Source organism: Mesoplodon mirus, assembly GCF_964341445.2.
Source record: "Mesoplodon mirus genome assembly, chromosome: 15".
Classification (NCBI taxonomy): Eukaryota; Metazoa; Chordata; class Mammalia; order Artiodactyla; family Ziphiidae; genus Mesoplodon; species Mesoplodon mirus.
Genome location: NC_138991.1, coordinates 11511133 through 11525621, shown reverse-complemented (window position 1 = coordinate 11525621; position 14489 = coordinate 11511133). Strand labels below are relative to the sequence as shown.

Here is a 14489-nt window from a genome sequence, read left to right as displayed (position 1 = left end):
TCTGCAGGGGCCTTGAGAGGTTCTGTTAGGGAGAAAAAGGTCTGGAGGAAGAGCCAAGTGGAGGCCACATTCCCAGTTACATTAACAACAGCAAAACACAGTGGGTGAGGAGAGGGGGAGGGGGCACGGCTTGCACATGCCTGCCTGACCTCAGAGGGACCCACTCAGGGCTTCGCCTTGAGAGGATGGTCAGAAGCGGCGGGAACTTCACCTTCCATTCTATTCCCTTGTGTTGTTTGAAGTACAGTCTAGGTTCGTGTAGTCTCTCTTTAGTCAAAATAAAAATGGGGTCTCCAGCTCAGATTTCTCATCATAGTGTAAGGGGCAGGTTAATTTTTTAGCAGGGGATGTGATGTGGTCTCCGTCCTTCACTGCCAGGGTGGCTGCCACCTCTGTCCTTAGCACAACTGACAAGACACCCTACTTCTCGCCAAACCTAAAATGGACACTTTTACATCTTAACGTTTCTGGAACTGGGACGTTCCTTACGATCAGTAGCGTCTCACCCTTATGATTGGCAGCCTTTTTTTTCTTGGTAGTACATGAAATCATGGTGCATCTCACAGCGGACGGCATCTCAGACTCAATGAAATGTGGGTCTGTTTCCCGGGGATCCGGCAGCAGCCCAGCGTTACTTGGCACCTTCCACCTGGGCCACAGGTAGTGCTGCCCACGCTCTGGGGACCCACTGCACGTCCCTGGGCAAAGCTTCCAGGACTGCAGGCCTCCCAGAAGTCAAAGGCCACCAAGATGACAATCTTGGGAGGACAAGATACAGCTGGTGACGGAGCCTTATGTTTGGAGGCCTCAACTGTGGCCAGCAAGCTGCCATGTACTGTTCTACATGGGAATGAAAAAAGTGTATCAGCTTGACACACTAATGTTGGGAGATTTCACATAAAAATCTGTATCAGAAAGATTACACCTAAAATTAATATATGAATAATACTGTAAATCAACTATACTCCAATTAAAAAAAAAGATCTGGCATTCACTCAGCCCACATCCGCAGCACCGAGGAGCACCTTCATCAGACACGTGGCGGAACCCCAGAGATATGGCCAGTGCCTTCCTGTTCACGGTGCCAGGGCCAGCAGCAGCGAGGCTGGCACTAAGTGCAAAGATGTCCCCTCCTCCAAGGCCACCTGCAGCCAATGTGCCAACAGCTCTAAAACACAGCAGCCAACTTTATGTGATCGCCACGAGAAAGCCTTTGAGGTACGTCCAGGTGTCACCCCTATAGCTCAGAGCCACGTGCTGCCCACAGAGCCCACCCCAGTAGCTCATTTCTCACATGGAAAGAGATGCTTTCACACGCTGCCCATCCTTAGAATGTTCTCCTCTGCTGAAATCCTTGACACCATGTCCCAAGTCCTTCACGGGGTTCTGTGGATCAGGCACAGGCAAGGAAAGGGAACGTGACTGAGTGTCCACTGGCCATGGGGGGGAAGGGCAAGAGGCCAGGCAGGGACTGGCTGGCAGCCAGGCAGAGGAGCAGACACTCCGCAGGGCCCATGCCGTTGACTCGACACAATCCACGTTGCTACATCACAGCTGGAGGCAGTGGTGGCGCCTCCACCTGAAGGGCCTAAGAACTTTCTCAGCAGAGAAGCAGCTCAAGGGCACTGCCCTCACCACAAGGTCGTGGCCAGAGGTCACGTGGCAGTGGAGACCCCTTGCTGGTTTGCTGTAGGTCGATCAGAAGGGGGTGCTTCCCCCCAGCATTGTCAGGTCACTGTGAAGACGTCTCCGCTCCGTGCAGTTCTGCACAGTGAAAAGGAACAGTGGAAGTATCTTCTCTCAAGAGCAGAGACCTGGCAGGAGCTGGGGATCGGAGGCCACCTGGCACCTCAGACGAGCGCTTCTTCTCTGCCCTAAGTTTAGGCTGTAAACTTAAGACCACCTGTGAACGCACCAGCAAAGATGAGGAGCAAATCACACGACTGTGGGACATAAACACAGACCAAAGGTTCAAACGGTTGTCACAGAAGGCTCTGGTTGAGTTCCTGAAGCTCTAGGCCCAGTTCCCTGTAGCCCGCTAAGAGGGTAACAGGTGCAGAGTCTCGGATTTCAGATGGGACTTGTTTCCTCTCTGGAAGTCACTGCACAGAAGAGCTGCCACCCTGACTCTGCTTTGGGGCTTTCCAGTAGAACTTTGAAATAATTTTAGAATCTCCCATCTTCTTTCTCCCTTGAGAGAACTGAGGGTGAAGAGCTCACAAATGTCTCTGGCCCGATCCCCTTTCAGGGGACCTTGAAACGCAGCGATTTGCTCCAGAGGACAGATTCCTAAGGACCATTTGGCAGAAATTCTGGCAGCACTTTCTGGAGGGTGGCCTGTTAGGAACAACCCGACGCCCTCCATGAAGTCAGGTCCAGCCCCAATGGCCACAAGGGATGACCTGGCTCCTGGCACCGGACACCAAGGTGGTGCCTACTGGTGGCTGGGACCACAGCAGAAGTGCAAATCCTAAGTAAAAACAGCCGCCGACGTGTTTCCACTTCTCACACAGGAGAGGGTAGACAAACTGTCAATCAGATCAGAACTCGTTTCAAACACTAGAAACACATGGGAAAATTCTATTTTCTTTTCCAACCAGAAGACAACTACATCCAGCCAATAAGTAGGTACTAGTGGAGACTTAGCAGCTAGTGTCCCACAAAGCTACTTATAATTTTTTAAAATTAACTAATTATTTTTGGCTGTGTTGGGTCTTCGTTTCCGTGCAAGGGCTTTCTCTAGTTGCGGCGAGCTGGGGCCACCCTTCATCGCGGTGCGCGGGCCTCTGTCACGGCCTCTCTTGTTGCAGAGCACAAGCTCCAGACGCGCAGGCTCAGTAGTTGTGGCTCACGGGCCTAGTTGCTCCGCGGCATGTGGGATCTTCCCAGACCAGGGCTCGAACCCGTGTCCCCTGCACTGGCAGGCAGATTCTCAACCACTGCGCCACCAGGGAAGCCCCCCACAAAGCTACTTAAATTAAAGGAAAGAGGGAAGACCACAACCCTTTTTTTCACTCAATCTTTTATGGCAGGGGTTGGCAAACTATGGTCCATGGGCCAAATCTGGCCCACTGCCTGGTTTCATACGGCCCCTCAAATGAAGAAAGATTTTTATAGATGAACATTTGCAATAGATTTGATAATAGGGAATACTAACTTTGAATCCCAATTAAATGTTATCCCCTAAAAAAAGCATTTCATTCTTCTTAGTATACCTGTAACATTATAGAAACTGTACTCAATTATGATGTTTTGAATTTCATCCAAAAAATTGTGGAAATTTGTTTTCTCTCATTACATAAATACTCACGTAATTTCTTTGATTTTGCCTCTTGGACGATAAAGCCTAACTATTTGGGAACTCCCTGGAGGTCCAGTGGTTAGGACCCCACGTTCTGTCGAGGGCCTGGGTTCAATCCCTGGTCGGGGAACTAAGATCCCACAAGCTGTGCGGCATGGCCGAAAGAAAGAAAGAAAGAAAAAAAGCCTAAATATTTACTGACTTGGGCCCATCATAGGAAACGTTTGCCGACTCCTGCTTTAGGAGGTCAAATTGAATCCCAAAGACATTAAATTCTATTACTGAATAAATTATATGCCAAGAGGAAGAAGAGCACAGCTTCTTAAATATTAACGCACACTTTTTATTATATTAAAATCAGGCAATGGTCTGACAATAAAAAGTCTACCTATGGAATACTGTTACGTTAAACTTTACTTACAGGATGTTAAATCCTTAGAACTAAGGTTTTCCCCAGAAAAAGATGAATGGAAACATCAATTGCTTTTCAGACTTGATAGTTGCTGCTTCAAAAGGTGGCTTTACACAAACACTAAGTTAAAAAAAAAAAAAAAAAAAACTTAGAACACAATGAATTGCTTTTATTTCGGTATGCGTCCAACATCTCAGCATTTAGTGGTCCTGAACAGAAAAGTGGAAAAACGCAGCCATTGGCCAGGAATTCCGGGGATCTGCCGTGCACACCGAGTTCTTTCTTATCCCTGCTGAGGACCGAGAGAAGCAGCAGCACCGAAACCAAAGTGTGCACCGAGTTCATGGTTCTTTTTGTTCCAGTTGTCAGATTCCAAACTAGACCCAAATGGATTGCAAGGATGACCAAATGAGAGCCCTGTTTAAAACTTCTTCAATTTTTAAAAGCAAAAGCAATTACAGGAAAAGAAAACAATTCATTCAGAGGGACCGTGTGTGCTTACAAGTGTCTTCTGTGGCCTTTCTCCAAGTTTAACCACCAAGGACTTTGAGAGCTGGCAGGTCTGTGACCCTGGTGACTGTTCTTTTCACCTTATCAAAACCTGAGCTAAAAAAACGTATCAGCTGATGATGACAGCAGAGGGTGGCAGGGCTGAGGACCCAATATTCATTTCCCAGGCTGGTGGACAGTGAGGAAGTGTGGTTCCAAAACTAAATGAGGGAGGTCAGATATGCTTTCCAACCTTACCTGACGGCTTCTGGCCAAAGCAAGGAAGTGTCATGGAAAGTGTCGGGTGGTGATGGTGCAAAAAGGGACTTGAGGAGGAAGGACAAAGCAGCACCCCTCGATTAAGGTGGAGGGAGAAGATATGGGGAAAGCCCTGAATTCCTCACCAAAGGCCAATTTCAGAGGGGAGCCGAGGGGGTTACAATCTATGCTTCGGCCAAGGGTGGTAGTGGAGAGTGGGAAGAGGATGGGGGCCTGGAAGGGGGGCAGCATTTAAGACTTAAAGAAAGAAACCAGGGGTGCAGACGAAGCATCCCCCACACCCAGCAGGAGTCCCACAGGCTGTGACCTGAAACCCTTACATCTACTCTAAGAAGCCACCCCAAGCTGGGGGGCTGTTGCAGAGAGGGAAGAGGCAGGGGGAGGGAAAGGGGAGAAGGCAGAGACCCCAGGCCATGTAATCAGCAGCAAGGTGATTGCGTGGTGTGTCTTTTCACAGTTGAGTTAGATGTGCCCCACCGGTTACGATGGGAATCAATTTAAATATACTTTCTTGATCCCAGAAGTTCAACTATGTGGACAGTGGTTACACTTGACAGGATGATTTGTTATAGCACAACTTATATATTTCAAATGGACAAAAAAATTAGTATCATTTACAGTATCTTAAGATAAACTGCCTTTGAATGGGAGCTTCCTTTCCAGTACTTTGAGGTCTACAAGACGTATCTAGAAAATTTACTACTGTGGAAAATGAAGACTGCTTAAATCGAATGGGGGGTAGGGGAGGGCCTGTGGTTTTTCTTCTTGATTAATTGCTGTAACACTGTCCTTCAGGAGGCTGAGGGAGTTTCATGTTTTCTTTAGACATCATTAGGCGCCGAAGCTCTTGCAGGACAACTTTGATGCTATATGAATTCTGCCATTTTGCTAGCACTGATATGGCTCTTGGGTCCACCTACAAAAAGGCAAACAAAGAACAAATTACCGTCAGGCTCTCAAACAAAAGAAAAGTGGTAAAAGCTGGAGCTAAGCTTCAGCAGAAACGTGAATAAAATGCATTTTTCAAGTTGAACATGCTGATCACACAGTGGTAGCTGACATGCAGAATACCCACAGGATTCCCTCCCTCCAGTTAGTCTGTTGTTCCCTTTTTGTGCCCCAAACCCCCACTGTGTGGGAGAAGGAAATTATGAATAAGTAAAGCCACCTTTAGAGAAATGGCACTGACACTTGGTGAGACTCAACCCAACTGGCTCTGAAACAACGACCTGAGCTGCCCCTGGGCTGGCTGCTGCTACTGCTCAGGGCCTGGCCTCTCTCAACGTTACGCCCAGGTCGTGGGCGATGAAGAGGTACCGGGCAGTAGGGAGACCACAAGCAACGGGTGGTGAGGACCCGGGCTCTGATGACCAGGGCCTTCCTCAGAGCCATACCCCCTCAAGTTAGTGTAGCATTCCCCAAGAAATTTCCCAAAGTGTGAGCTGAGTCCTGGGTTCAGGACTTCAGGTGGAACTCAAAGACAACACTAAACACTGAACACAGTAACAAGGCTCATCTCTTTTCAATTTTCTTTCAAGTCTTCTGAATACCTCAAAGCAGAAGGCTTACTAGCTCATGCAATGCTAATATGCAGCACCCTTTAATACTTGCTGATCTCCCCTCTGAACAAGAGAGCAGGCCTCAGAGGCTCAAAAACCTTAGGCAAGCAACATATGGAGGAAGAATTTACCAACTTTGCTTTGCTTTTGTAATATTTACCATTGCCGTTACTGCCTTCTTACGACAAATGAGACTGGTTTCCATTTATGGCAGTGCAAATGGTGGTAAAAATAAGTTAAAAAAGCAAGACCATTAGAGGAAAAAAATAGTATGTCGTCCCCAAATAAGGCCCATGAGGTCAAAGTGTGACATTGGGCAAGCTCTTTCACCTAGGTTTCCTCACCTCTCTACCTCTTGGGTGTGTATCAGGAGGACTGAATGAGCTCTTATCTCGAAGTGACCGGCACAGTGCTGAGTACTACAGGCCAGAGTAAGTGCCGTGTAAGTTGTGGTTAAACACAGTGGGAAACAGGCCCTCACCCCAAATCTGCACATGTTCATACTGCAGTATATTTTATCATCAAATAACCAATTAACATATGGACTCCGGCCCAAAGTGCCCCTGATATTAAAGTACAAAGCATTTTTCAGAGAACCCCAGAGAACAGGTAGGGGCAGGAAAAACAACTTACCACTCCATTAGAACTATTAACTCCATTCATATTAATTTTTGTTACAAATCTTACAAAGGGGGGTGCTTCTGGGTATTTAGGTCCACATTCTATTTTAAGGCTGTATATTCGGTTTTCATAAATTGTCTGGAAAAAAAAAGGGTACAGCCATGTCAGGCAATTACAAAGAATTCAAAAAGGTAGAACTTCTGAAACCTCATTTATTCCTGACTGCAGAACTGGTGCATCTGCTTCCATTACACAAAGTCTACTTGTTATTTGATAAGTTAGCAGTAATTAGTCCTTACACTGGTGTATATGAATCCTGGCCTGGGGGGGAATATAAGGAAGGCAGAAAATTTACGCTAGTTATCACTGAAGTTTCTGCTAGTATTATTAAGCCCAATCAGATGGACTTGTTTTTATGTTAATTTTTCTACGCTCTGGGAAATGGTGTGTAAGAGGCATTCTTCATTATGGGAAGTCACACCAGATGTCTACTCATGCGGGGATCATCAGCCAGTGCATTAAATACCACCATGTACAAAGCACAGAACAGGTAACTCTTGAGAGAACTTCAAAACGAAGCACAAGGTGGGGGTGGGGGAGAGACAGGAGAGTCGCTTCCCACTTCATCACCACTTCGGGGTTGTGCTCTGTGAAAGGGACCTCAGCTGTAGGTGCCATCATCTCTCCCTGCTGTTTTTATGATGACCTGAGAGATTACTGGCATTTAGTACGTGAGGTGGGGAGCCAAGGATGCCAGACCTGCACTGGAAAAAAATAGTCCTCCAAATGCCAACTGTGCCTCTGTTGAGAAACACTGGAAAGCTCCGATCCCCTAAGCCAATGAACTTTTCCCTTTAACTTCCACCCAGTGAACAGCAGAATGTGCTGATTTTCCCAGGTTGTTCCTTCTGCCTAGAGCGCCGTGCCCCAACCTGGACTACTTCACAACCTTCAAGACCCAGTTCAAACATCATATGAAACAGAAGGCTACTTCACAAGTTTTCTGTCTTATATGAAGTTGCATTATCATCATTTGCGTGTCTGAAGACCACACCAAGGGGTGACAGCTCCCCATCAGACTGGCCCCCTTGAGGGCAAGGACCACCCTCCTCTGGGTTCCCCTCTCAGGCACCAGTGCCCCTTCCTCACTGCATACTGCACGAGAAATGGCTCCTGTGTAAACAGTGACATCTAGCGGTCTTTGGGGGGAATAAATTAAAGAAGATGTGATTTAAATGCTTGAAAACATTATGTCCAAATAGTGGCCCGTCCCTAATTTTAAAACTGGGACATATATTAATATTTTAAAATTCAGAAGGCAGTCTTAATATACGCATAGAAACTTTTCACATCCACTTAACAGGGACCCCAACCTATAACAAAATCAAAAATCAATTCTGGATTTCCACCCACCCCCAAGATGCTCCCCCCTTCTCTTCTTCCCTCATAAGTAGCAGCACCATCCAGCAGTTAAGGCAAAAACCTAGCAGCCAGCCATGATTCCCCTTTTCCTCACCCCTTGCCTCCCAATCATCAAAAGGTCTCAGCTTCTACCTCCAGAAGAGATCCCACACTCACCCACTTTCCTCCACCACCTCACCGCATCTGAATCACCCCAAGTCTCTGCCTTCTCTCTCGCTCCCCTAGCATCTGCTCCCCACACAGCAGCCTGACTGACCTTTCAAAACCGGAAGCTGTTCCTGTGGCTTAACCCCTCCAATGGCTTCCTGGTGACCTAAGAAAGGAAGCCCCAGTTCCTGGATCGGACCCTGTGCACCCCTGCCTTTCTCTCCGTTTATTCTTCTCCCTCCTCATCCAGCCCCAGGTCCTCTCTCCTCGGGGCCCTGATACCAGCTGCCCCACTGCACACTGCAGCTCACTCCTCTCAGCGTCCTCTTGACCCCTCATCTGAAGACTGACTCCCAGTCTTGTGTCTGACACCCCTCACTAAACTCATAACAAGGAGGGCAGGGGCCTCAACTGAACTGGTATTCAACTGTTTGTTGAATGAATGAATGTTGCTCTTTAAGCTTTTATAAAAGGAACACCTTGTTGCAATTAAGGAGTTTCCTCAGAGAAAGAAAAACTCACTCAGTAAACGTAACAAGCAGGAAGCGAAGAGTGGCACGGTTTCCGTACAGATTTATGGAAAATATGGTAAAAGGTCCAGCCTCAGCGCCTAACACAGTCTCACACTCAATAAATATCTGTTGACTGCATGGATCCCAAATTCATCTCTGGGTGTGTCCTGCATTCCTGCTCACTGGTTTTGTCACACAATTCAAAGACAATTTCTTACATTAAAAAAGTCCCTGGGGGCTCACAGTAATTACCAAAATCACAAAGTCTGTTAAAATATTTGACACTACATTTTGGAGGCTCTGATGCACCGATTTATTCACCTGCCAGCATGGTTTGTGGCTTATCAGTGTTGATAGGAGGTCACTGATCACTCTATTAACAACAGCATCAAAATGGTTAAGAAGGTAAGCAGTTTAGTAATAGGATTCTGATTATTACACAGATTAAATCTTAACGTTACTCTTGACACTATGAAAGTCTAATTTAAAAACATGCGTGCTATGACTAACTTAGAACAAGAGAAATATCGAATTTCTGACCACTTATGTTCAACTGGCAATTTCACTGGAACACAGTGAAAAGTGCCTCAAGTCAAGTGAGCAGAGACACTGAAGGGTCACTAAAAAGCCCAAAGCAAAACTGTTATAGAAAACGAGGTTCTGGTTTTCTTCTCTTTTGTTTACGAGGGCTCCAAGGACCTGCTAAAAAGGTTTCATTGAAGAAAGGAAATGTGCCTGAAGGAGAATTGCTAGAACATTCTGTCTCTGTGAGGAACACTGCTCTCTTTAAGATTCATTATTTGATCATGGAACAACTTTGTTGTCATGGCTTGAGCTTCACGGGGCAATTTGGCAGTGCCTATCAACATGTTGAAACAGGCGTGCTCAGACCAGCAAGACCATTTCTAGGAATTTCCTACAGACGGACTCGTACAAAAAGGTGAAGCACTGTTTAGTTATTTTTGATACTGCAGACAATCTAAATGTCCACCTGCAAGAGACTGACTAAACAAATAAGGCATACTCCTGTAACTGGATACTCTGTAGCCTTTTCAAAGGCTGAGGCCCAGACACAAACACACACACACGCAAGCATGCACGCACGCACCCCTGCAAAGGATGCCAAGACATAGCTCTTGGTATAGCCAGCAAGTTGCAGATTATGTACAACCTACAGAAGCAGACAGACACCTCCCTCCAACTCTGGATATATTTACATGTACATAGGCTGTTTCATCCATTGATCACTACATGCCCAGAGCCTAGAGATTACAAACTTTTCTTGGGCCTAAAATATATATGTGAGATCTAGCCTGATCATGAGGAAAACATCAGATCAATTCAAACAGGGAGACACTCTACAAAATATTTGACCAGGTCTCCTCCAGACTGTCAAGGACAACAAAACCAAGAAAAACCTGAAACTGTACAGGCACAAGGAGCCTAGGACATGACAACAAAACACAATGTGGTACATTGGATAGGATTCTAGAACAGCAAACAGACATAAGGTAAAAGCTAAGGACACCTGAATAAATTATGGACTTAAGTTAATAATGTATCAATATTGGTTCATTGGTTGTAACAAATGTACTGTACTAATATGTTAACAATAAGGGAAACTGGGGTAGGGCGGTGTATACCAGAACTTTCTTTCTACACCACCTTTGCAACTTTTCTGTAAATCTGAAAGTATTATAAAATACAATGAATGTTTGCTTATTTATCTATTTATATTGCAGTATAGTTGACTGACAATATTAGTTTCAGGTGTACAACACAGCGATTCAATATTTTTATAGATTATACTCCATTTAAAGTTATTATAAAATATTGGCTACATTCCCTGTGCTATACAATACATCCTTGTAGCTTTATTTATTTTATACACAGTAGTTTGTATCTCTTAATCCCCTACCCCTATTTTACCCATCCTCCCTTCTCTCTCCCTACTGGTAACCACTAGTTTGTTCTCTGTATCTGTGAGTCTGTTTCGGTTTTGTTATATTCATTTGTTTATTTTTTAGATTCCACATAAAAGTGGTAACATACAGTATTTGTCTTTCTCTAACTTATTTCACTAAGCATAACCCCCTCCAGGTACATCCATGTAGTTTCAAATGGCAAAATTTCATTCTTTTAAAATGTATTTCTAAGATGTATGAGATGTGAGAAAAGGAAAAAGGTATTGGCTGCAAAAATATGCAAAGCACAAAATCTAAATTAATGTATAAAAGAAAGATGACACTAGGTGAACTAGTCAACCACTACTCAGTTCAAATCTGATACAGTTATATAAAAAGTATGTTTAATGTGCAATGTGGGCATATGCTATGTTAGAATAAAGGATGGGCCCTCTAAAAAAGGGAGACGAGGTAGAGCCTGAGAAGATCTCAACAACTTAGGACATGGACAGGTAGTAAATGTACAGGAAGAGGTGTGAGAGGAGACGCATCGAACTACTGTTCACAGTTAATCTGGGGAGGAAAGTGGGGATTTGAAAGTTCGGGAAAAGCTGGGAAAAAAAGACACCACATTAGGATTTTAACAGAGTATTTAATATAGGGAATCGGTTAAACAGGTGTCACTGGACTGAAAAAAGCTTTAAAAGAGGAGCCTGAACTAACACAGAGGTAGTAACCGCAGGGAGCAGGTATCACCTCTGGGTTAGCTAAGGCTTATTATTCCCTTTGTTCCCCCTTAAGGCTGGGGCGGCAAAGGAACAAAGCTGGAGTTGATCAGATCTAGAGGCTCAGAGGAAGAGGGCTCCAGAGTTGAACCCAGATCTCTAATGAGGGGGTGCCCCCAAAAGCTGGAGGCTGGAACCCACTGCTGATGCCAGGATGAAGGGCAATTACCAGAGTGGCGCAGACAGAGCAAGAGGCAAACAGGAAGGAACAAGTCTCTTCTCTCCGCCTTACAGGCTCTCTCCTGTGTCCTGATTGGTGGAGCCTAACAGGAAGCCAGCTGACAAAGGAAAAATGTAGTTTGCAGAGTGCCAGCCCCAGGATCCAAAGCAGAGCAGGGAAAGGTGGGCTTGGAGCTTACTAACCAGCACCTGCACACACCCCTCTAAACAGTGACAAGACACAATTTTCCTCTGTACAAAAACTCTTCCCATCAGTCAGGGTATCCTTCTGAGTGAGCCATAGGTCCCTCTGAAGGCAATATTAATTATTCATTTCTCTAATTCAATCATATTGCCACCTGAATATTCTACAGCCTAAAGACTAAACTGCTGAGTTGACCACACAATCCTAATAGAAAATAAAAAGGCGAAAGGAGGCATTCGCTTCTTCCCATTTGCTTTCTGTTCCCACCAATGTCAGTCTGGCATGAGGCCCTCATCCTGGCAGCAAGAGCTGTCTCTGGTCTCCAGCTTCTGGCCTTTCAGTGCTCCTCCAACCAGCTCTGCTGGGCCCCACAGGAAGTAACAGCAGAGGGTATCTGTCCTCGAAGTGTTAGGTTTCGATGGCCCCAGCCTCCCCTGACCCATCCCCCCAGACCCAGGTGGTGTTGATTGCTTTGTGTTATCTTTGTGTTACCCCAGTGTGCTTTTTTGGCTTTTTTCAGTCCAACACCTATTTGATCAACTTCCTATATTAAATTCTCTCTGTTGAAATACCTAGTATGGTTTCTCTTCCTGACTGACATAAAGAATTAAAGGGAACAAAGAGAATTGCTTACTCTGTACTGTCTGAAAAACTTTACCAGAATATATTCATTTATCAGACATGTAACTTAAAGCTTTTAAAAAAGATATGGATAAATATGCACTGATATGGAAAGATGTCCACCATCTGCTAAGGGGGAGGAAAAAATAAAGCTGCAAAACATTAAGCATAGCAAGGTCTCATTTTTATTAAAAAGGATATGTATTTGTTTGTGTACCCACAGCAAATGTCAGTAGAAACACACCACACACCAAATTATCAGTTTTTATTCTGTGGGGAGTATAATGAAATGGGGAAAGGATCACTCTCCTTTTGCTTCACACACTCCTGTAATTCTGTTTGTTCTTAAGCATGCATGCAGTACTTTTAGATACGTATGTGTATAAATACACACCTACACTCTAACCCACACATACAAACACTATCTTGGAGAACCCCAGAGGTACTAACAGTACTTCTCAACCAGGGTAGTTTCTGTCCCTGTCCCACTCCTCGAGCGGTGGGAGTCAGGCAACCCCTGGAGACATTTATGACTGTCGCAACAGGGTTGGGGAGGTGCTTCTGGCACCTAGCGAGGAGACACCAGGGATGCTGCTGAACACCCTCTAAGGCAAAGGACCGCTCCAAAACAAAGACTGACCCAGCCCAATATGCCAACAGTGCCAAGGCTGAGAAACTGTTCTATAACCTGGCTAGTGTTACCACCTCACGGTCAGAGTAGAAAGACCCCACGTCTAATGCTGTGGACAGTCACATGTTTGCCAGAATTTTGCAAGGGGCACTTGGATGGGAAGCTTTACTTTTAGGTTTGGAGGACTTGCTTTCAAAAAAAAAAAAAAACCGATTTATATATATATATATATATTTTTTCAAACAGCTAACACACACACATGATTAAAGCATAAAGAGTACAAAAATACAGTGAAAAATAAGCCTCCTTTCCACCCTGACCCCAGCCAGCAATCCCTTTTGAAGGCAACTACTGTTATCAGCTTCTTTTATGTTTTCCAAAAGTATTCTAAGCACACAGAAGCACAAGTGTATGTCTGGCCTCTTCCTCTTCCCTCACCCACCCCCACCCCCACCCCAAGTGACCGCACAGTCTGTATACTGCTTTGTACCTTTTTTCACTTAAATATCATGGAGATCACTCCATTTCAGCACGTATAAATCTGTCTCATTCTTTTGAAAAGCTAAACAGTATATAATATGGTCCACTGAAAGATACTGAGGTGCCTTCCAATATTTTGCTACTGTTGAAAACACTGCATGAAATAATTTTGTACATACAGGCTTTTGGGCAATATATTCAAGAAAAGCTGAGTAAATTCCTAGCAGAATTGCTGGATCATATGGTATACACCTTTTAAATACTGGTGGAAGATTCTGAGTAATACAATAACAAAAATACAACAGGGAGATGAGCTACTCAGAGCTCTATTTAGATGCTTTAATAATTAGCTTGATATTCCAGATGCACAGCATATACTCTGTAGGTTAATCATAAAATAGACTGGTCACAGGAAGCACCTAGAAGCAGGTAGTTCCTTTTATGACTTTGCTTTTAACCTTGGGGAGCCAGGGCAATAGAAACTATAAGGGTAAAAAGACAGACAGTAACAAGTATTGGTGAGGGAGCACAGAAACTGATACACTCATGCACTGCTGGTGGGAATGGAAAGTGGTGCAGTGCAGCCACTTTGGAAAACAGTTTGCCAGTTGTTTAAAATGTTAAACAGTTACCATATGATCCAACAATTCCACTCCTATGTATATACTTAAGAGAACTGAAAACATCTGTCCACATAAAAACCTGTACACAAATGTTCGTAGCAGTATTATTCATAATGTGCAAAAAGTGGAAAAAATCCAAATGTCCATCAATTAATTAATGGATAAACAAAATATGGTATATCCATACAAAAGAATATCATTCAGCCATAAAAAGGAATGAACTACTGATAAGTGCTATAACATGAACGAATCCTGAAAACATGCTAAGTAAAAGCCAGTCACAAAAGACCACATATTGATTCCAATTACATGAAATGTCCACAACAGGCAAATGCATAG

At 44.6% G+C, this 14489-nt stretch overlaps 1 protein-coding gene across 2 annotated transcripts in view; it reads right to left on the bottom strand.

The window, feature by feature from the left end:
- Positions 1–3728: 3728 nt before the first annotated feature.
- UBE2V1 (ubiquitin conjugating enzyme E2 V1) overlaps positions 3729–14489 on the bottom strand; it is a 31355-nt gene continuing 20594 nt past the window's right edge. For both annotated transcript variants that reach the window (XM_082645381.1, XM_082645382.1), the window contains exons 3-4: positions 6674–6799; positions 3729–5397 (exon numbers count right to left, since the gene is read on the bottom strand). In XM_082645381.1, coding sequence (XP_082501507.1) covers positions 5251–5397; positions 6674–6799 — 273 coding nt within the window. In that variant the 3' untranslated portion in view covers positions 3729–5250. The remainder of the gene's footprint in view (positions 5398–6673; positions 6800–14489) is intronic.